At 42.2% G+C, this 24,135-nt stretch overlaps 1 protein-coding gene across 1 annotated transcript in view; it reads left to right on the forward strand.

The window, feature by feature from the left end:
• Positions 1-5,767: 5,767 nt before the first annotated feature.
• Positions 5,768-24,135, forward strand: part of PDZD2 (PDZ domain containing 2) — a 238,000-nt gene continuing 219,632 nt past the window's right edge. Inside the window, exon 1 of the mRNA XM_070935965.1 lies at positions 5,768-6,243. Within this exon, the coding sequence (XP_070792066.1) occupies positions 5,768-6,243 (476 nt within the window). The remainder of the gene's footprint in view (positions 6,244-24,135) is intronic.

Genomic DNA, 24,135 nt, shown 5'->3' on the forward strand with positions numbered 1-24,135 from the left:
ATTCCCAGGAGATTTTGGATGAGATCTTTGTTTGGTGAGATCTTTGGTCCATCCTGTTCTGCAGATGCAAGGTTGAGAACCCAGGTCCTTCACTGCTTCTAAGAAATATAGTAGACACTGGCTACTGCACGCAAAAACATAATTCCTTTTTTGCAGTCCCTATTTTGTCTTTCTTCTTTCTTTTCTGTTTTTTTGAATATGCCATAAACAACATTCAAAACAAAAGTGTTGCATAGATAGGTAGGTAGGTAGGTAGGTAGATAGATGATAGATAGTTATAGATACATGATAGATAGATTGATGATAGATGATAGATGATATATACCGTATTTTTCGGAGTATAAAATACACCTTTTTCCCCCCTAAAAGGGGGTGAAAATTTAGGTGCATCTTATACACTGAATGTAGCCCCGCCCACCCACTGGCCCCCACCCTTTGGCCTCTGCCTCGCAGCAGTTACCTCCTTGCAAGCAAACAGCAAGAAAAAACAGCTCCTTTCAGCTTCAGCACAGCCTAATTAGCTGATTAGCACAAGTTGATTGGATCAGCCTCCAGTCTCTCAACTGATTTGCTCTCAGCTGTTTTGCGCAGGGCTCTGCTGCTTGCTGCAAGGAGGTAAATTGCTGGCAGCAGGGTTGTTTTTTTTTCCTTCCTTCAAGCTATGATGAAAATGAAAATGAAAGCAAAGCATGCTGTTTGCTGTTTGCTACAAGGAGGCAAAATTGCTCAGAGGCAGAGGGAGATTTCTTTTTCTTCTTTTCCTCACCAAAAAAGATAGGTGCATCTTATACTCCGGTGCGTCTTATACTCTGAAAAATACGGTAGATAGATGATAGATAGATGATAGATAGATAGATAGATAGATAGATAGATAGATAGATAGATAGATAGATTATAGATAGATGATAGAGATAGATAGATGATAGATAATAGAGATGATAGATGATAGATGATAGATGATAGATTTATTTATTTATTTTATTTTATCGGACTTATATGCCGCCCTTCTCCACAGGGACTCAGGGCGGCTCACAGCAAGCGACAGCAAGTCCAGATTAAAATTCAAACAATAAAAGAAACTAAAATTCCCATTAAAACCCCATTCAGTCCAGGCCGGCCTGGCAAAACAACCATGTTTTAAGGTCACAGCGGAAAGAGCGAAGGTCGGGGGGCACCCGGGGCTCCAAGGGGAGCTGATTCCAGAGATGATAAATGATAGATGATAGCGAGCTAGCTAGATGATAGATACTGTAGATAGATAGATGATAGACAGACAGACAGAAAGATGTATGCGTGCGCCCCCCCCCCATGCGCCCCCCCAAGATGTGTTTTGTGTTTGGAATTCCTGGCCCCTGGAAGAGATTTGTCAGGCCACAATGAGATTCTTGTTGCTTTCTGACCAGCTCTCTTATCAAAGAAATTTCCCATAGGAGGAACTAGGGAAGCAAATTAATCGCATTTTCAGATGGGCCAGCATCTTGCTGAATGTCTTCGATTTCCTGATTTCTCATGAGGAGCTGGGAATAGTCAGATGTAAATGCTCTACTTCAATGGATAAAGGAGTCTATATCTGAAAAGCTACAATACATGTAAACATGTTGAGATTACAAACAAGTCTTCAGATATTCTGTGTTTTAAAAATGCACGTATGGCATCAGATCCTTTTAGCTTGGCTTATATACATTGGGTAAGTCATAATATTTGTTCCGTTTTGGCTTAGGAATTACATGAGCACAGTTAATTTGGTTTTGCCTTTTCCTTCTGTCTCCAGATTTCCTTATTCAGAAAACAGCTTGATCCAGATCAGAAAACTTTCTCACTGGTCGGGTGTCCAAAGTAGGGGATTAGCTGATTACTTACTTACTTACTTACTTACTTACTTACTTACTTACTTATTTACGCATACTGTTACACTGAATGCTGTTACTTTCTCACCGAAGTGGTACCTATTTCTCTACTCACATTTGCGTGCTTTCGAACTGCTAGTTTGGCAGGAGGGATTAATGGTAATGTTAGAAAAAATCCTGGTTTCTTCTGGGCCAGGTTAAAGAGCACAGGGCAACTGTTCGAAATGGAGGTAGAATTTAATTGAAAGCAAAACAGACTGCTTAGCATTCAAAGTTGGTCACAGATTGGAGGGCAGGCTAGAAATCTTTATAGGAAAGTCCAGTCTTGTTTTGCTGGGTCCAGTAAGGAGAAAATGAAGTTTTCTCACCCTGAGAGGTGAATAAAACTTCACCTCTGTGTGCCGAGATGTTGACCCAGAGTGATAGCTCCAGGTCTGAGGAATCTTATTGTATACATAAAGGATTTTCATATCTTGAGGGGATTTTTTATGGTTTTGATTCAATTGTTCAGGATATTTGCCAATTTCCTAGAGAGAGATTAAATACTCAGTTTTAGCCCAAGTGTCAATATAGGCCAGGGGTGTCAAACCCCTGGATTTCTTCGAGGGCTGGATCAGCATTGTAGCTCTCCTCTACGGGCCAGCCGAGGGGGGGGGCAGATTAAACGAAAGCCTCCTGCAGCACCCTGCTGGCCAAAATAGGGTGAGGGGGGCCCCCATGCATGGCCTCCCCATGCCCCGTTTTCAGCTTGGACGGCTTGCAGCATTTTGCTGGCCAAAACGGGGTGTGTTTTGGCTGGCAGAGTGCTGCAGGAGGCTGTCCAGGCTGAAAATGGGGCACAGGGGAGCTGCACACGGCCCCCATGTGCCCCGTTTTGGCTGCCAGAAGAATCGGGGTTGGTCCTTTGCTATTTCCAGGCCAGCCCCCTGGGCCAGATTTAAGCACCCTAGAGGCCAGATCTGGACCATGGGCCTTGAGTTTGACACCCCTGATATAAGCGGAAAAGCTTAAGCAGTCTCTGGTTTTACAGATTGGGGTTCACTGTTGGGTAAGCAATGATCAGGATTGGTGAGTGGTCTTGGTGACAAGAATGATATGAGGGTCTTGCCTTCTCACAATAACAACCTCATTCAACTTCAGATGTTTGTTCATTGTGGGCCATCTATGAACCTGACGTTGAGATGGGCCAGCTGTTATCTAGTTCAATTCGTTAGACTTTTTAAAGCTACGAAATGCCAAAATCTTGTCTCATTTTAATGAGGATTTTTTTTAAAAAAACACTTATTAAAATAAACTGGATAAAAATGTTTTGATAATGCTCTATTTCCACTCACATTGAAGACAAATAAAAATATGATATGCTTTTTTGAGCAAATGGAAAGTCATAAAACACTGTTTGGATGGGACTGGAGAATGTCTAGCGTGAGGCCTTTAAAAACAGCGTCTAAAGAAGATAATGGAAAACCACATCTGAAAGTTTCAAATGGAGTTCTTTTAATTACCCTTTTATTTCTTTTTGTAGAAGTCAGGAAATGGGTCTTGAGGGCTTTTTAGAAATTCCATTGGGAAGGACATATAAGGAAGGAAAAGCACAATTTGTTAGGGAATGAAACAAAAGTTAGCATGTAATCAGGATATCCCAAAATGTTGTAGGACAGGTTTGATAAGTGAATCCGGAAAAATATTTGTATAATATTGTTGTTTGAGTATTTCACTCCACCCTTCTTAAGAAACCATTTTAAGATAGATTTGATGACAATTCTGACTTCATAAGATATCTATATAGAACATCATTTTTCAGACTCAAAACCAACTGAGTAGATTTTTTTAGGCCATTCATTATTTTTACAGACACTGGATTAGGAATCTAGCCACAGAATAGAACAATTAGAGACTTGGAAGAAAATCATATACTTTTATGAAACTGTTCAGTCATTAACATTAACAATAATTAAGAATTACTGAGAGTTGAATGGCATGTTAATTAATAATAATGAAAAAAGAGAACAAGTATGACTTGAAAACTGTCATTATTAAATAACTGAGTTTGTACAGTGAACCAAGCCAACCTGTAATGTAGCATTTTTGCCTTTTGGCTTAATTTATAATGCAAATCTAAGCAATACAGTTTGTCTGTCATGACATATGACTTAGAGTATTGTATGTTCAAACCAGAGCTGGATTTCAGCAGGTTCTGACCAGTTCTGGAGAACCAGTAGCGGAAATTTTGAATAGTTTGGAGAACCGGTAGTAAAAATGCTGACTGTCCCCGCCCCCATCTATTCTCTGCCTCCCGAGTCCCAGCTGATCGGGAGGAAATGGGGATTTTGCTGTAACCTTCCCCTGGAGTGGGGTGGGAATGGAGATTTTACAGTATCCTTCCTCTGGAGTGGGGAGGGAATGGAGATTTTACAGTTTCCTTCTCCTGCCACGCCCACCAAGCCACGCCCACAGAACTGGTGGTAAATTTTGAAACCCACCACTGGTTCAAACCCAATTGTAGCCTCTCAATAAACCATGATTGATCATGCAATCATAGAAAAGACCATGGAGGTCTTCTAATTCAGCCTCTTGTCTAGGGCAGAAATTCTCAAATCATAGCATAGTGAAATGTGTGAATGGCTTGGTTTGCACATCACACTAATCCATAATCAATTGCCTGAAAATCAGAATGTCTGGGTTCAACCACACATTGAACCGAAGTGAAACGAAGTTTTTTTTGTGATTCAGTACAATGGATGAACCTGGCAAAAGGCAGCATTTCCTTGAGATGCTCTGGTAGCTCTTTTAAAAACTTTTAAAAACTTTGATTCTTGGACAAAATGTTAACATTTGTTGGTATCTAAACTTAGTTTTAGTTTTTTAAAGAATATTTTTACTTACTAGATTTTATCTCACTTTTATTAGATTACATGCTATTCAAGGCAGCAAACATATATAATACTCTTTCCATCTCCTATTCCCCATAGTAACTATCCCATGAGGTGGGTAGGGCTGAGAGAGAAGAACTGGCCCAAGGTCACCCAAGCTGGCATTCATGTCTAAGGCAAGACTAGAACTCACAGACTCCTGGTTTCTGGGCCAGCATCTTAACCACTGTACCAAATAAAAAACAAGGGCAATTTGAGCTTCTCATCAGCATAAATAGTCAAGATTAAAAGACATACAAGACCCTTCCTTCCTTCCTTCCTTCCTTCCTTCCTTCCTTCCTTCCTTCCTTCCTTCCTTCCTCCCTCCCTCCCTTTTTTCTATGTAGATGAAGAGGTTAACTCTAAAATGTGCCTCTGCTACGAAACTATCTGCATAATTAGAAATTTGTCTTTGATGCCTTCTCTTCTTTCTGTCCGCAGTCCTTGTAGTAAATAATGAATAACCCACATAAATTAACAGAAAGCAAAATGAACAGATTATAGAATTAACCAATAAACAAAATAATCTTAGGCAAAAAATCTTCTCATTATTAAGCACGGCAGATAAGCTTCTAATCCTGCATCTGAAACAGATTTATGGTTTTAATTGGGCCGTTTCCCTTTTTCTAGGTCAAGCAGGTGTTGATGAGTGCGGAGGAGAAATTCCAGGCTGGTGATCATACATTTCTGTGTGGACAGCTGTGAAAGGAGACAAGCATGGAATTCTGGTCTCTTCCTTTGTTCTCTTCCTGTGGATTCCAGAGCAACAGTCTTCCTTCTTTTTCATAAAGGCCTTCTGTTGTCCTGGCCAAATTGGGAGTGGAAGAAGAGGCCATTATTATTATTACTTAGTTTTGGCTGTCCTTGTGTGTCTTTTTCCTGCATTTTCTTGGTCCTATCAAGATGGCTGTGAATGAACCACACGACAATCTTGGCTTGGAAAGGAACATTGATTTGACTCAGTTGAAGAAGAATCATTTCTTGACATAATGGAATCCTGGCACGACCACAATGCCCATCACTCCAGAAAACGCGATGCTTTTTCTTCCCATCCTTTATCGGTGGTTGCAGGGCCATCTGAAACAGGAAGCCGAGGAACCTGAGCAGAGCCTTTGTCATTCAGCCATTAAGAAGCTGAGAGAGTACATCCAGTTGAACTTCCCAGTGGAAGAAGTCAAGCTACATTACAGCCCCAGTCCAGTGGATATGGAAATCTGTACGGTTTACTTAACCAAGGATCCAGAAACGACGGAGCCTCTCGGCCTAAGTTTTGGCAATATCCCTGCTTTTGGGGATTATGGTGAAAAACGGAGAATGGGGAGAAGAAAAAGGGGACATAAAGGCCCAGTCCTTGATGTTGGAAGCATTTGGGTCACTGATTTGAAGAAAAATAGTCCGGCAGGGAAATGTGGAAAAGTTCGCTTGCGAGACGAGATCCTTTCGCTGAATGGCCAGCTAATGGTTGGAGTGGATATTGGTGGTGCAAGGTAAGATGTGATGAAGGATACTTCAGGATTGATATGGGTGATATGGATGCTCATAGTGAAACCTTCCAGATGTTGGTAAATTACGGCTCCCAGCAGTTTTACCGTGCTTCGTTCTGTTTGTCTTGAAACTCTTCTAGTCATTTGATTGACAATGTAGCTTCTAATGCTTGGAAATGGATTGATTTGATTCTCTGTATTCTTTCATAGTGAGCAAAATTCATCTAATTTTCTAATCCAAAATTTAATCGCACTTATGGTTGTAAGGAAACCTGAGTTCATGCACAGAATCCATACTATGTGTTCTGTAAGACATCTAATGTAAATAAGAGCAATTCAGATTGCATAATTGGAAATGCAACTGATTCAGAAACAGCCCAAGACTTGACAATCAAACTCTTCTGGTGTTTACAGAAAAATATAAGACTAAATCTTTGGCTTTAATGGGATCTCAGTGGGATTCTTTAGATCAGGGCTGTCAAACTCCCAGCCCGTGAGCTGGATGCGTCATGCGCTGACCACACCCACGCCCGGTTTAGCGAAGGGGGGGGGAAAGTCCCGATATGTCATGTGATGCCGCCGTGATGATGTGAGTTTGACACCCCTGCTTTAGATCATGTTTTTCTGCGCTGGGATGATGGGAAATGTAGTCCAGCAATATGGAAGATACAGGTAGTCCTCCACTTACAGCCATTCATTTAGTGACTGTTTGAAGTTACAACGGCACTGAAAAAAGTGATTTAAGACCATTTTTCACACTTATGGCCGTTGCAGCATCCCCATGGTCATGTGATCAAAATTTGGATGCTCGGCAACTGGTTGATATTTATGACGGTTGTAGTTTCCTGGGGACATGTGATCACCTTTTGCGATCTTCTGGCAAGCAAAATCAAACAGGGAAGCCAGATTCACCTAACAATTGTGTCAAGAAAGACACAGAATTGTAAAATGGGGCAAAATTCACTTAATCACCGTCTTCCTCAGCAATGGAAATTTTGGTCTCGGTTGTGGTTGTAACTTGAGGACTACCTGTATAAGAATAAATCATTGCTATTTTGGTTTCACGTTAATGAGATCTCGGGGGAATTCTTTAGACCACGTGTCTCTGCGTGGAGATGATGGGAAGTGCAATCCAGCAATATGGAAGATAGCAGTTAAGGCAGTGGTGGCGAACCTTTTACACACCGAGTGCCGAACAGGTATGCGCTTCACGCGCTTTGCCCGCATGTGTGCGCTCCCGCTAACACGCGGCTCCTCCCCGTGCACTGCGCACACAACTGCACCATCTGCGCATGTGCATGGCTTTTGCGCATGCCCCCATGCACTGCATGTACAACCACACCATCTGTGCATGCACACGACATTTGCTCCCCCCATGTGCTGCATGTGCAATCGCACCATCTGCGCATGCACGTGTTTTTTGTGCGCACAATGCACATGCATGAATGCCGTCTGCGCATGCTGCACACAAGGACTCTTGTGGGCATGCGGAAATGTGCACGCATGCACAGGAGAGCTCCGAATACCAGCTGAGTCCCCCAAATTGTGCGCATGTACACCGGAGGCCCAAAACCCAGCTGGGGCGCACGCGCATGCAGAGCTGCAGGTGGGTTGGGCAACGGCTCGCGTGCCCAGAAAGATGGCTCTGGGTGCCACCTCGAGCCATAGGTTCTCCATCACGGAGTTAAAGGCAAAGTCTGCATTACCTGCCTAATGTCAGACTACTGGAATCCCAGATGGATTTTTAGATACAGGGAAAATTCAATGTCCCTTTTCCTTCTTTAAAACCACACTGTAACTCCTGAGAATACTGAAACTGCATGGGGGGAGGGGCAAAAGCCATACTAAGCAGGTATATACAAAAGTATGAAGGCTCTTGCTTAACGCATTGTAAGCCACCCTGAGTCTCCGGAGAAGGGTGGCATATAAATCGAATAAATAAATAAATAAACAAATAAATAAATAAATAAATAAATAAATAAAATCCCTGAGAATACTGAAACAGTGGTGCCTCTGCGGAGAGCTAGTTTTTTGGGGGCGGGTGAGTGCTTTATCATTTTTATGGTAGCTGTGGCCTGACTAAAATAGATGTATAAAACTTATCAGGGACTTACTGCGCTGATTTTATATCTTCTTTGGTCAGAAAATGTTGCCTGTTTGTTCTGCCAACATTTGAAGTGAGTCTTAAGAGCTTTTCTGGCCCACTGTCACTTACCTCTGGTCAAGGCTTATGTACTTCTTGGCTAATGAGTAGAAGCTGGAGTAAATTGTGCAGAAGGACACAAATCACAGTGTTGTTTAAAGAAAAAGGAAAGGAGCAACGTAAATACGTAACGTATGGAGCCAGGGGATTTATCTTTTTTTGGAGCAGACTTTAAAAGAAGAGATAAGCAGCGGATATGTGTTTTTACTGTATTGCCGAGTTTATTGGACTAACCCTGCTTGCAGAGTGTGTTGTCAGACACGTTCACAAAAATCACCTTTCAGCTTCTCTTGATTCAATCCACTTCCATAAGATTGCCTTTAGTATTGAGCTATTATATTGGAATAAACAGTTGGTGCAGGTGTTTGCTGAAAACTAAGTCTCCTACAGGAATTTAACAGGAGTTTGAACTTGCCAAATACCAGGAATAGGGAGTGTGCAGTCAATTTGGCTTCCAAGAATCTCTCTTCTGGCTGGTATTAAGCCCACTAAGAATCAGGGTAGGATTAACACAGTTTTGTTGGTGGGATTTTAAACGTTGGCTGCCAAGCCAAATGTTGCACAGAGAGAAATTGCTCGGGAAAATGGGATTCCCTACAGCTGTCCAGTCTGTCCTGTTGGTTTGCAAGAAGAAAAGATGCGCAGTGAAGAGTATCAAATCCCCCAAAGCAATAGAATAATTCCCATTCTTCTCTGCTTGCTTGTTTTGGACTCCTGCTTCTGTTCCCATTAATGATGGAGTCAGTGGGGGTTTGCCTCTCCCAAAGTTGAAGGGGTTGGAAATTTATCTGGATTTTTTTCAGCAATGTTTTGATTGCTTGAAGGGTCCAAATGTATTTGGATATTTTTCAGCAATGTTTTGATTGCTGAAAAGATTATTTTTCTTTGAGATTTGAAGAGGTGAAGAGGACATGTGTATGCAGAATGAAGTTTATACATCAACCCAAGCTGAAGTGTGATTTGATGGATTTTGGCTAGTTGGTTGTAATTAATTATTAGTCACTCAATAAACCAAACACAAACCTAGCTTAAAGTAATCTTTCCCAGCCTAATACAGCAATGTATTGGAGTCATGGTATCCAGAATTCTTAGCCAGCCATGGCACAATAACTAGGAATTTGAGAATCCAACCCATTTCAGGATTATCCAATTTGGGAAAATGTAACTTAATCCAGCAGGAACACGGCATATAACCACCTTGTTGCAGAAGGAGGAATGGAATGGACAGATAGCCAAATATTAGGGAAGAGCCACAGTGACACAGTGGTTAGAGTGCAGTACTGCAGGCTACTTCTGCTGGCTGCCGGCTGACTGCAATTTGGCAGTTCAAATCTCACCAGGCTCAATGTTGACTCAGTCTTCCATCCTTCCGAGGGGGGTAAAATGAGGACCCAGATTGTTGGGGGCAATAGGCTGACTCTGTAAACTGCTTAGAGAGAGCTGTAAAGCACTGTAAAGCGGTATATAAGTCTAAGTGCTATTGCTATTAGTCAACAGGATAAAGCCCATCCAATTTCATGAATTCATGGTGTCTCTGAATCAAGGCATATTTCATTTTCAGTGAAAAGATACCTCCCTTCCCCTCTCCATGAGGTGTTAGCAATTAAGCTACTTCAAACAGTACATTACAATAAACACATTAGTTTAATTTGTGATTCCAGCCACTTTACAGTCTGTAAATTGTGATTTATGGATTAGCATTATGTATGAGTTGGATTGGTTGGTTGGTTGAATAAATCATAATTAATGCAATACATTCTTTAATGTGATATATTCACGCAATCATAGCTTTCTTTGAGGTGTCTAATGTTTGGAGTTACACTTTGTACCATGGCTTACCAAATGCAATGGCTAGATTGACATTAAGCCCTAACTAAACTGATCACACATCATAATTTATCACAATAAATGTGTGCTTGCTGTCTTGGGAATAACTAATTGAATGTGGAGTGTATCCACAGGCTCATCTGACAAACTCAGGTTTCAGAAGGGTTACTCTAATAGCTAACAGTGAGATATCTATATGAAGAAAACCTGCATTCAATCCTTAGCTTAACCAGAAACTGGTATGATTGCTTTGAAAACAAAGTGTTCATATTTGTTTCTTGAAGAAGAAGAAGAATGTTCAAGAGAACTTGGAATACTTGTGGAAAGAATTCTTCTGAATCCAAGTGGCATCTTTCTTTTGGATTGCTTCTCAGATTTATATAGCAACAATAATGTCTTAGATGCATTAGTGCTTCAGTTGAGAACTTGTGACAGCTCTTACTGTCAAAAATGTTGCTGCAGAAACTCTCACAACTGAAGGGCTGGATGGAGAAGACTGTTATTCTAGTGGACATCTCTTGATGGCACACATTAACTCCACTGAAGAATATAAGTATGGGAATACTATATTTAAGAAAGAAACATGGTTTTTCTGTCAATAATTGCCAGCATGTGGTGGAATGGAGAATATTGCTTTACGTTTGCTGAGGAAAACATCCTCTGTCGGCAGGAGGTCCAAATAATAACAACCCATAGATGAAATGCAGGCAGAAAAGAGGGAGGCTCTCTTCATGTTAGGCCTAACAGAATAACAGAGTTGGAAGGAATCTTGGAGGTCTTCTAATTCAACCTCTTCCTCTATCAGGAAACCTGTGGCTCTTTTATCATCTTCTTTCTGTCTCATTTTTTTTGGTCCTTTCTTTGGCTTGCTTCAGGTGCAGGGAATGGGGGAAAAGAGTGTAAGCAGTTTGAAAGAAGGGATTGCTTGTATGCTTATGGGATAAAGTCCTTCCTGTTTGAACAGCTTTGCTTTCTAATTATTTGATTTGGCACTTTTCTTCTAGGCTTAGAGCCACTGCTGTGGGTGTCTTATGTCCCCCCCCTCCTGTTCCTCCCCCTTTTAAAAATGAGTGTAGCAAGGGAATGAAGTAAGAAATGCAATATGTTTGCTATCCTGTGGCATCTCATTACTGTTGCCTTCTATCAGGCCATTTTTTAAAATCATAAACTTCTCTGAGACTGCAGTCTATTTGGCCCGAGTCTTTTATAGATATATTGACACTTCTTGGCCTTAGGAGGGCGCTGTCTTAACACACTTTAATTTCTTGGTTAAATGGGACAGCAGCAATTTAAGGTTTTCCTTGTAGTTTTAAAGAATTCCCGTCAAACACATTATTAAAATTACTTTCAGTTTCATGGCGGTTGAATCAAGTTTTAATAAAATTCTGTTTAGAGAAAGGTTTGTATTTCTTTAATTGAGAGAGGAAAGTGAGTGATTTTTCCCACAAAATCTTCAACAGTAACCCAAATCTTCAAACTAGAACTTACTGCATTCTTTAAATTACTGTTAACTAAAAGAACAGGTAAGTCTTTTTGCATTTAATGCTGATCTCCATCCCTGATGTCTGCCTTCTCCATCTTGATGCTATTAGTTTTTGGCTGGGAATTCTGGGAGTTATAGTCCCAAGATATCTAGAGCATCCTAGAGTAGGCAAGCCAAGTTTAGCTTATTATTTTCAGAGTGATCTCAGTAAGAGAAAAATCCCTGCAGCTTACATTCGGACAAGGAGCAAGAAGAAATGATAGAGTATTTAAAGGGCAAGAAGATAAATCAGATAAAACAGATAAAACAGAGAATTTGACTAGGGCTGTGGAATAATAATAACTCTGAGAGGGATCTTGGAGTCCTAGTGGACAATCACTTAAATATGAGCTAGCGGTGTGCTGTAGCTGCCAAAAAAAGCCAACACAGTTCTAGACTGTATAAACAGAATCAAGATCATGTGAAGTGCTAGTGCCATTTTATAATGCCTTGATGAGACCACACTTGGAATACTGCATCCAGTTTTGGTCGCCATGATATAAAAGGAGATGTTGAGACTCTAGAAAGAAGTGCAGAGAAGAGCAACAAGGATGATTAGGGGACTGGAGGCTAAAACATACGAAGAACGGTTGCAGGAATTGGATATGTCTAGTTTAATGAAAAGAAGGACTAGGGGAGACATGATAGCAATGTTCCGATATCTAAGGGGCTGCCACAAAGAAGAGGGGTCAACCTATTCTCCAAAGCAGGACAAGAAGCAAGGGATGGAAACTAATCAAGGAGAGAACCGTCCTAGAACTAAGGAGACATTTCCTGACAGTTAGAAGAATTAACCAGTGGAACAACTTGCCTCCAGAAGTTGTGGGTGCTCCCAACACTGGAGGTTTTTAAGAAGAGATTGGACAACCATTTGTCTGAAATGGTATAGGGTTTCCTGCTTGAGCAGAGAGTTGGTCTAGAAGACTTCTAAGGTCCCTCCCCAACTCTGTTATTCTGTTATTTTTCAGATTGAGATCCAAAAAAAGTGCTTTTGAGCCTGAACGTAGCATCAGTCTTGTTAAAGCAGCTGCATCTTTTCATCGTAACCTGCGGCTACTTTAAAGATGCTACTTCTGGATCATACTAAAGAGTCATCTAAATCTGCTCTGTACCTACCAGTGCCACTGGGAGAACTGTAAGCAAATCTAATGGTATGTGAAAATGACTTTGAGAGATGGAGTAAAGAGAATGTCTAGCGCAGGGGTCTCCAACCTTGGCAACTTTAAGCCTGGAGGACTTCAACTCCCAGAATTCTAGGAGTTGAAGTCCTCCAGGCTTAAAGTTGCCAAGGTTGGAGACCCCTGGTTTAGTGAATGCTCAGGTAGCAGAGACAGAGCATAGCCCATAACTTCATAATGAGTGGAGAAAAAGAGGCTCCGAAGGGCATCTTCCTAGCTTCTCAGGCTATAAGCCTGAGATTTGTACTCTCAGAATTGCAAGGTTCTGTTGATGTAGTTTTGAAATAAAGTAGAATGAGCTCATCTGGTTGTGTTTCCTGTCTGGTCTACCTGGGAAGGCAGACAGCAAGAAAGGAGACAGCAGCAGAACTCTAAGGTATGGTTTACACATTGTATTAATAGATGGCCATTGTGTAGTCATAATTAATTAAATAAATTAGAGTTGATGGCCCAGCATATTAACTCAAACCATGGTTTACAAATCATAGTAGCTGGGATCACACTAAGCCAGGGGTCAGCAACCTGTGGCTCTGGAGCCGCATGTGGCTCTTTCATCCCTCTGCTGCGGCTCCCTGTTGCTGGTCGGTTCCACAATTGATAGAGCTTTTGGTTAGGACAGGCAAAGGAAAAAGGACGCCATGCTAGGAGGAGACTCTATGGTGGGGGAACCGGACTTTCGGTCAGCAGAGGAAAAAGGACGCTGCGCTAGGAGGAGACTATGATGGGGGAGACGACTTCTGGTCGGCTCCAGAATTGAATGGGGGTTTCTGGTTAGGATCTTTGTGGCTCTTTGAGTGTTTAAGGTTGCCGACTCCTGTGCTAAGCCAAAAACAAGCCACTAAGGAAGAGCATTGTATGAACCAAGTCTCAGGTTCACTTCATTACCCATGCCATTTGGAAACTTCCCTATAGAAGCTACCCCGCCTCCCTCCCTCCCTCTCTTTCTAGTATGAGCATCCATCTCTCAAAAATGTGACTCATGGTTAGCCCTAGCTAACATGCCATTACTCTAAAATGAGGATGCTTTGATGATCCCTCTAGAAAATGGACATCTCATTCGTGAATTGCTTCTTGAATTTTTTGAAACTTTACTGAAAGAATCTTGCGCATAGGGGAATTCTTAGATTGGAATGTTACACCTGCTGGTTTTAAATTAACTTTTGCTGAACTCAAAAATATTGACTACTGGGTAGATTAGCATCTTCTAAGGCTCTTGGTTGAATAGCCTTTTATTATCTCTCTTGCTATATAAAATTGGATCTTATTTATAGACCAGAAATTCAGTTTAAAAGTCGGAGGCATACTTTCATGAAGAACTGGGCAACTTTGACATATACCAACCATGTGCTTTGCAAAATGTGTGTAAATGTGCATTTTTTTTTCTAATTTAGATGCCAAAGGTTCTGGCTGAAAACTATTCTGTTCAGAAACAGGAAAAAGCAGTTAATTCAATTTTGGACATTTCTGTTCCCAGAAATGTCATATTTTGAAAGTGTAAGGTTATGAGTTGGGCAATCAATGTTCCTTCTGAGGTTTTGTGGGATTACTCATAAAGTACTTCAGTTAGTTTTCAATAAACAGAAGATCTGGAAGTTTTTGCGAATGCATTCAGGTGCAAAATATTTTTTTGTATATCATCATAGACAGTGGTATCCATCAGAGCCAGATCTTGCTGTTTTACCCCTATTGCAAAGAATTGTACGGTGTTGAAAAAATAATGGATCTGCAGTGATGTAAAGTGATTAAGTCACTTTAAAAATTGATTGTGATTTCACATGACTTAATTCACCAGGTGCTATTCCAAATGAAACGTTGCAAAGGAATACCTATGCTAATTGAATGCAATCAGATGTCTTGTCATATTATGACTTTATTCATGCAAGACTTCCTTTAAAATTTTTTACCCCAAACTAACGAATTGCAAGTTAATGTGACCTATGAGCAAGTTTTAAGGCCCAGCAATAGTGTAACCCCATTTAGCATGTGTTAATCCAGGGGTGTCAAACTCGATTTCACTAAGGATCGCATCACAGTTGTGTTTGACCTCGGGGGAGTGGGGGGCGTGGCCAGAGTAGGCAAGGCTAGCTTGACATCACTCGTGTTGGGAGCGCCTGTGGTGGCCCAAGTGCTCTAGCAGCAAAAACAGGTTCCTGAGCTCAATTTTTGGCTGCCATGGCCTCTTGTGGCCCTCCTGGGGTCTATTTTCAGTGGCAGAGGGTTGCAGGAGGCCGTGGCGGCTGAAAATGGAGCTTGGGAGCCCATTTTCGCTGGCTGAAGCACTGCGGGCTGGTCCTTCACTTTTTCCAGGGCAGCCCCGTGGGCCGGATCTAAGTACCCCACATGCCGGATCCGTCCCTCGGGCCTTGAGTTTGACACTCCTGTGTTAATCAGTTCATCAATGTAAAAACGTTCATATCATATCCAAGAGCAGGCTCTGGAGCTTTGGCTAATCATTCTTCAAAAATGGTGAGGACAATGTCTAGTCAGATGCTTCCAGGTTCTAATGCCTGATTAGAAGATAAGATACTCAAATAGTTCAGCTGATCGCCTGTTTGCTTGACACTTGATTTTATTGCTTCTGTTAGGAAGAATTGTTCAACTAAGGCTAGGAAGTTATTTGAAAGAGTCTTCCAATCTCAACAACCCCAAAGTTCTGCATAAATACAATACGGACAGGGTGTTCAAGAGAGTGCGTACTGGTGAGATTCAGACACTGTTGAATGGACACGATGCTCTAGAAGAGGTGTGCCCAAATCATGGCCCATGGGCTACAGGCAGCCCTGGACAGCTAGTAATATGTCCCCCATAAGATCACAAACTTTTAACATTGTTATGTGATTTGTACAGATATTTATATACATTGACTATATTACGGTACATACTTTATATACAGCCCAGGCAAACCAAATGCTTGGATACTCATGATCTAGAACAGTGATGGCGAACCTTTTTGGCACCGCGTGCCCAAACCAGAATGCGCATGTGCGCATGCGCGCACTGGAGCCCCAGAAACCGGAGACCAGCTGGCCGGAGTACATGCGCGTGCTGGCCACCTGGTCTTCTGGTTTCCAGTGCACGCATGTGTGCTGGCCGGAGCCCTGGAAACTAGATTGCACTAGGGATAATCTTTGCTGGGAGAGTGAGATTGTGAAATTCTCCTCAGCGTTTTTGTGGCTTAGTAATACCATTAACTATGATTCTTTATCTATTTGTATCCAGCCTTAATTATTTTTGCAAATAATCTTCTTCTTTCTATTTTCTCCACAACAACAATAATCCTGTAAGGCGGTTCGACTAAGAGAGAATGACTGGCCCAAAGTCACCCACCTGGCTTTCATGGCTATTGCGGGACTTGAACGCATAGTCTCCCCTTTTCTAGTTTGGTGTCTTAACCAGTAGGCCAAACTAGCTCTCTGTGATATATTTCTGGAGAGCTTATTGGATATGAGAGGTTCTGACTATATCTAGATAGCCATCTCAAGTGGTGCTTCTGGATACTTTCATTGTGAGTTCTTGTGAGGTTCTCCCTAGGCTGTTCAGTGATTATATGGCACCATTATGTCAAACCATCCGGTGATTTAAACTGAAATGTTATCAATATAATATGCTGATGATATACAACTCTATAGGTCCTTTTTATCAGATCAGGATGAGGCAGCATCAGAGTCTAAATCAGTGCTTGACTGTATTAATGAACTAGACGAAGCCAAAACACTGACACTTCAACTAAGAGATATCATTGGTGGTTTTTTAAAAATGCCTTTGACTCATAAATGTTGACGTCTGGTGACTTCCTGGACTAGTCCATGCAATTTTCTTGGTAACAATTTAGGAAGTGGTTTGCCACTGTCTCCTTCCTAAGGTTGAGAAAGGGGGACTTTTGCCCAGTCATCCAACTGCTTTTCTGCCTCAGGTGGAATTAGAACTAATAATCTCCTGATTTCTAGCCTGGTGCCTTAACCACGACACCAAGGGTGTCAAACTCAAGGCCTGGCACCAGATCCGGCCCATGGGGCTGCCCTGGAAATAACGAAGGACTGGCCCGCTGTGCCTCTGCCAGTGAAAACAGAACTCGGGAGGGCTGTCCCCAACTCTCCCGGGCTCCGTTTTCACTGGCAGAGGGTTGCAGGAGGCCATCACAGCTGGAAGCAGAGCTTGGGAGCCCTTTTTCGCTGACAAAGTGCTCAGACTACCACAGGCGCCCCTGACACAATGATGTCAAGCTAGCCATGCCCACCCTGGCCATGCCCATCCCCACCTGAGGTCAAACACAACCCTGACGCGGCCCTCAACGAAATTGAGTTTTGACACCCCTGCATTACACCAAACTGGCTCTTAGTGGTTGATAGTGGATGGTTTAATCTGTCTGTAGCATTCAACCTGTTCAAAATAAGATGTCCTTAAAATAAAGATCAAGGTCATAGCTTCTGGGGGGTGGAGAGTGTCTGAATAATATTTGCCATTAGAGGCAGAGGTGTTATCTGCATCAAACAGAACCTTTTCCACTTTAGTCTTTGTGCCAGTTGTGCCCTTACTTCAGTAGAAATAGCCTCTTTATCCATCCCATGGCATCATTTTCTGTTATGCTGTTGGAATACAGGAATGCATAATGCATAGGAAGGCATTGATGTGAGACCAGACACTTCAGATAGTCTGAAAAAAATTGCAGCAAGAACCACTGACCATAACTGGGGTTTACTTCGGTCTTATATGATAGTCACAGACTCCCAGTTTGTTCATTTCAAAATGGTACTAACTTACACTATTCTGACAGTTTCGGATCACAATAATTAAAGGAGTGATGCTTCTAGCGTGTTCCAGTTGCGGAGCTTGAAAGAGTGCAGAAAAGAGCACTGAAAATGGAGACTTGAGGTTAAATCTTATGAGGAATATTTAAAACAGGGGTGTGAAACTCAATTTCATTGAGGGCCGCATCAGGGTTGGGTTTGACCTCGGCGGCCCGAGTGGGTGTGGCTGGGGTGGACATGGCCAACTCAATATCTCTTGTGTTGGGTGTGCCTATAGTGTGTGCCCCCCCCCAAGCTCCATTTTTGGCTGCAACAGCCGTTTTTGCAGGCCGGTCCTTCGCTGTTTCCAGGGTGGCCCCATGGGCCAGATTTAGGCATCTCACAGGCCAGATGCGGCCCATGGGCCTTGAGTTTGACACCCCTGGTTTAAAAGAAGTGGGTGTATTTAGCCTAAAGAAGGGAAAGCTAAGGAGAAGCATGATAGCAGTATTCAAAAACTTGAAGAGTATATAGATTTATTTTCTATAAGTGATGAAGGCAGAACAAGAATCAGTGGATGATTTACAGGAGATCTAAATTTAAAATAAAGACTTTCCTGGCCATAAAAATTCTTAAGCAGTGGAATAGTGCACTACTGTATAGTGTAATATTAATGCAATATCAGGGGTTTTCAATACAATTGTATAGAATGTGAAGGATGTGTGTTTTTATTTTATTTTTTGATATATAAGGTACACTGAAGATGGCATTTAATTTCGTTGTACCAGGTGCAATGACAATAAAGTAAACCAACTAATCGCTTGCTTCCTGGAGTTATAGATGCTCTATCACTGGTGATTTTCCAGCAAAGACTGGTTAGCCCATTTGCCTGGACTGTATGAGGATTTCTACCCCAGGGAAGGAACTGGTCTAGAACAGTAGTTCCCAACCTGTAGTCTGTGGACTCCTGGGAGGCCGCAATTTTATCACAGGGTGTCCGTGAAGTCTTGAAGAAATGTTATGATTTAAATATTGAATTAAGTCTTGGTGGTCCGTGGCCACAAAAGGTATATAAAGGGGGTCAGTGTGAAGAAAAGGTTGAGAACCACTGGTCTGGAATAGAGGTGTCAAACTGGTGGCCTGTGGGCCTGATGTGTCACACGCAGGCCACGCCCACCCCAGCTCCGCAAAGGGGGAAACATAGTGAGACATCATGTGACAGTCATATGACACAACGAGTTTGACACCCATTGTCTAGAAGATCTCCAAGGTGCCCTATTATTCTATGATTTCTTGATCTTTTGTTTTCTTATAATTTTTTAAAGTTCATTTTCAATTTCATTATTATAATTCATCCTTGTATGTTGTCACTTTCACTAGTTATCGGTTGCTATTATTTACATTTATTTCAACTTTTTAACTGTTGTCCTTTTTTTTGTAAAAAGTTTATTATTTTTTAAAACAAACATACAATACATTTTTTCTAAATAGAGTATTGACCGAGTCGAAATTCCTACAGCTTATTTTCCCCTAATTTAATTTATAGAATTCAATTTCTGCCATTGTATTCTGTTGTCCCTGACTGTTTTGTAAACCAGTGTGAGTCCATGTTGATTTATAGTATACAAGTTAGTTGAATGAATGAATGAGATAATAGCAATTGCGCTACGTAGGGAATGCTAAAGATGACCGTGTCTCAGTTGGAGCCATTGAATAACTTGGTTTCTCTGATTGTTTCGCTACTATTAAAACGGCTTGGTTGGGCACTTTTCTGTAAACAAATGGATACGAAGGCAGCCTTTATGATTAGGTTGACACATCTGTATGGATTAGACTCTTGCAATGTGATGACTTAAGCTATATGCAACAACAATTTCTAATTGTTTCCAGCTGGATGGCAATTGATTGCTGTTTGGAGAGTGTTATTTGGCAATATCTTTCAGATGGGAACTCTCTTGCTTGGGTGTTTTCTAAAGCACCTGGTACCCTGCCGTTGCCAGGTATGAATGTTAAACAATTGCAAATAGCATATATTTCAAAAGAGATTTATGCCTGTGGCAATACAAAAGTTTTATGGATGGGTTGCCAGAATGGCAGGAATACGCTTCAACTCACATTGAATTGTTAAAATGGTATCACTGATAACAAACAGGTTTGCAAAAAGTTGTCCCTTCCTTCCTAAGCTGATACAGGTAGTATCATCAACTTTGCATTTAGTGACTGTTCAAAGTTACAATGGCACTGAAAAAAGTGACTTAGGACCAGGGCTGAAATTTCAGCAGGTTCTGACAGGTTCCGGAGAACCGGTAGCGGAAATTTTGAGTAGTTCGGAGAACCGCCAAATACCACCTCTGGCTGGCCCCAGAGTGGAGTGGGAATGGAGATTTTGCAATATCCTTTCCCCCAGGAGTGGGGAGGGAATGGGGATTTTGCAGTATCCTTCCCCTGGGAGTGGCGTGGGAATGGAGATTTTGCAGTATCCTTCCCCTGCCACGCCCATCAAGCCACACCACACCACGCCCACCAAGCCAGGCCCACAGAACCGGTAGTAAAAAAAATTGAATTCCACCACTGTTTAGGACCATTTTCCACGCTTATGACTGTGGTGACATCCCCATGGTCACATGATCAAAATTCAGATGCTTGAAACTGACTCATATTTATGACGGTTGCAGTATCCCGGGGTCATGTGGTCACGTTTTGCAACCTTCTGACAAGCAAAGTCAATGGGAAAACCAAATTCACTTTACAACCATGTTACTAACTTAACAATTGCAGTAATTCATTTAACAACTGTGGCAAGAAGGGTCGTAACATGGGGCAAAAGTCACTTAACAAATGTCTCACTTAGTGACAGAAATGTTAGGCTCAATTGTGGTTGTAACTCAAGGACTACCTGTACTTTACTCAGAATGTAGACTTAAATATGACCCCTTGTAGTTCTGATTTGTAGGGGAAGGAAGAGCTTAAGTTTTTGGAAATCTCCATGCAGAATTGAGTTAAGGTTCTACCTGCCCTTATCTACTCATTCACGGTCATGTATACACACACACACACACACACACACACACACACACACACACACACACAGAGAGAGAGAGAGAGAGAGAGAGAGAGAGAGAGAGAGAGAATTTAAATTCATTCAGCCTTATGAAGGAATAAGCAGGATCTGATTTAAGAAGCTGGTAGTCTCTGTGACTACGTCTCCCTCTAGTGGCTTCAGAGGACCTTCTGGGATCTCTCACTCAGAGTAGAAGTTTGATCTTGTGTAGAATAATTTCCTGTCCCCTTTACAGTGCCTCTTTGAAAGAATACAATAGAGTAGTAGAAAGCTTTGTTATCCATTTCCTCTCAATATTTTTTTAAGTTTAGCTGGGTTGAGCCGTGGATACAAATAAGCCCCAGGAACCAGGAAATATATCAGTAGTCTAGAAAGGATTAATGAATCAAGATGGAAATGGTCAAAACTGGAGAGGAATCAAAGAATGCAGAAGAATACCAGAATGTGAGAATATTAATTGCTGGGTTAAGGCTTGACTGAAATAGGAAACAGTTTAGTGATCACCTTGGGTGAGAATGTTTGTATGAGACTTCAACACATTAAGTTCAAGCAAGACCACACTTGAATACTGCTTCCATGTCTGGTGGTCACAATATAAAAAAGATCTTGAGATTCTAAAAAGAGTGCAGAGAAGAGCAACAAGAATGATTATTGGGGGCTAAAACATATGAAGAACGGTTGCAGAATTGAGTACGTCTAGCCTAATGAAAAGAAGGACTGGAGGAGACATGATAGCAATGATCCAATATTTGAGGGGCTCCTACAAAGATAAGGGGATCAATCTTATTCTCCAAAGCAACAGAAGGCAAGACAAGAAACAATGGATGGAAACTAACCAAGGAGAGAAGCAACCTAGAACTAAGGAGAAAATTCCTAACAGAGAGAGCAATCAGTGGAATAGCTTGCCTTCAGAAGTTGTAGGTGCTTCATCACTAAGGTAAAGGTTCCCCTCGCACATATGTGCTAGTCATTCCCGACTCTAGGGGGCGGTGCTCATCTCCGTTTCAAAGCCGAAGAGCCAGCGCTGTCTGAAGACGTCTCCGTGGTCATGTGGCCAGAAAGACTAAACGCCAAAGGCGCACGGAACGCTGTTACCTTCCCACCAACGGCGGTCCCTATTTTTCTACTTGCATTTTTTACGTGCTTTCGAACTGCTAGGTTGGCAGAAGCTGGGACAAGTAACGGGAGCTCACCCTAATACGCGGCACTAGGGATTTGAACCGCTGAACTGCCGACCTTTTGAGTGACAAGCTCAGCATCTTAGCCACTGAGCCACTGCATCCCTGCTCCATCACTAGAGGCTTTCAAAAAGAGACCAGACAACCATTTGTCTGAAATTGTATAGGTTCTCCTGCTGAAACAGGGAGTTGGACTAGAAGACCTTCCACACAGAGAACAACTGCACACCAGACCGCATGGAACACACACACAAATGTAAAACATCCTGATTTGAAGCCTCCTTGCTTTGGAAAACGTTCCGTCAGGGTGACCCAAAGCCACTTACAGTGGTAAATGCTTTGATGTTTCTTAGAGCTTCTCCCATTCAGAAGTATTTCCTTCCACTTCAGTTGAGAGGGATATTTCCACGCGTAATTTCCTTAGATTTTAGGGTTGGTTGTAACCCTGAAATTAATGGGAAATGGCGCTTGGGAGTAAAAGGGTGTGTGCTTTGTCGTTTCTGTCTTTGTTGAGCCAAAAAAACATGGGTTTCAGAAGAATGACTCATGGGTTCATTTATTCTAATCTTTCCAGTAACGCCAATCACATTTGCAGCTCCATCTATCTAAAGACCACACTATTTGTAAAATATATAGAGTTGGATGGGATACATGCAATGCTCTCACTTACTGGATTAAAATACCAGGAGGGCGCCAGGCTTGGCCAGTTTCTCTGATTCGCAACTAGGCCAACAAACGGTTTTAATCTTTCTGTTTTAATCTTTCTATTGTAAACATTTGAGTGAGTCATATTAACACAAGCAAGAGAGAAAGGCAGATTTCCGTCAAATGAGATAAAAAGGTAGAATTACCTGATTACCCTAGAAGGTGGGATTATCTGATTATCATAATGTAGCACAATTTATTTGTGGATGCAGACAATGTTGGTCTCTTTTTCCTAAAACTGAAAAGCCTGACTTAAGGAATGCTTCACTTTACAGGTAGTCCTCAACTTAAAACCATTCATTTTAGTAACCAGCTGACAACCATTCATTTAGTTCGAAGTTACAACAGCACTGAAAAAAGTGACTTACGACCGGTTTTCACGATGGTTGCAGAAACCACTCAGTCACGTGATCAAAATTTGGATGCTTGGCATGCATTTATAACGATTGCAGTTGTCCTGGGATCATGTGATCAACTGTCACAAACTTCTGACAGGCAAGGTCAATGGGGAAGCCGGATTCACTTAACAACCACGTTGCTAATTTAACAACTGCAGTGATTCACTTAACCTCCGTGGCAATTGGTCTGTGGTCATAAATTAAACAAAACTTACTTAACAAATGACAATGGAAATTTTGGGTTCAGTTGTGGTTGTAAGTCGAGGCTACCTGTACCCTCTATTTTGAAGATTTTTATGACTTTTTTATGATGCATATTTATATGGTTTATTAGCAATAGCAGGTAGACTTATATACCGCTTCATAATGCTTTAAAGCCCTCGCTAAGCAGTTTACAGAGTCCTCATATTGCCCCCAACAATCTGGCTCCTCATTTTACCCACCCCAGAAGGATGGAAGGCTGAGTCAACCTTGAGCCTGGTGAGATTTGAACTGCTAAATTGCAGGCAGCCGCCAGGCAGCAGAAGTAACCTGTAGATTTTTATCCCACCAGGGGTGGGATTTTAAAAATTCAGCAACTGGCTCGCTGCCCAGTTGCTGCGTGGGCGTGGCCATGGGAGCGTGGCCTACTTGGCCTCCTGCACCACGGCCGGGTGGGAGGGCATTTTCACTCTCCACAGGCTCCAGAGGATTTCCTGGAGCCTCCAGGAGGGCGAAAACGGCCTTCCCCGGGCACCAGAGGCTGGAAACAGGCCCATTTCCGGACTTCCGGTAGGCCCGTTTTTCACCCTCCCAGAGCCTCCCCGCGTGCCCTGCACTTACCTGGCATCCAAAACGGGCTGCGTGGAGACTCCTGGGAGGGGCAGGGTGGGCGGCATCAGCTGGTCCTTGGAGCAACCGGTTCAACGAACCAGGTTAAAATTAACATCCGGTTTGTGTGAACCAGCTGAATCCCACCCCTGCTTGACTCATATCTGGCCTTTATCTTGTATCTTGACCCTCGATGGCTGGTGGAACTTCGTACAACTGAATTTCATCACAGCAGTTGGACTTTACAGCTTGGGGGGTGGGAGGAAGCGAATGTGTTTGGCACATG

Source organism: Pituophis catenifer, unplaced genomic scaffold (genome assembly GCF_029215685.1).
Source record: "Pituophis catenifer annectens isolate HBS135680 unplaced genomic scaffold, rPitCat1.0.hap2 SCAF_2, whole genome shotgun sequence".
NCBI lineage: Eukaryota > Metazoa > Chordata > Lepidosauria > Squamata > Colubridae > Pituophis > Pituophis catenifer.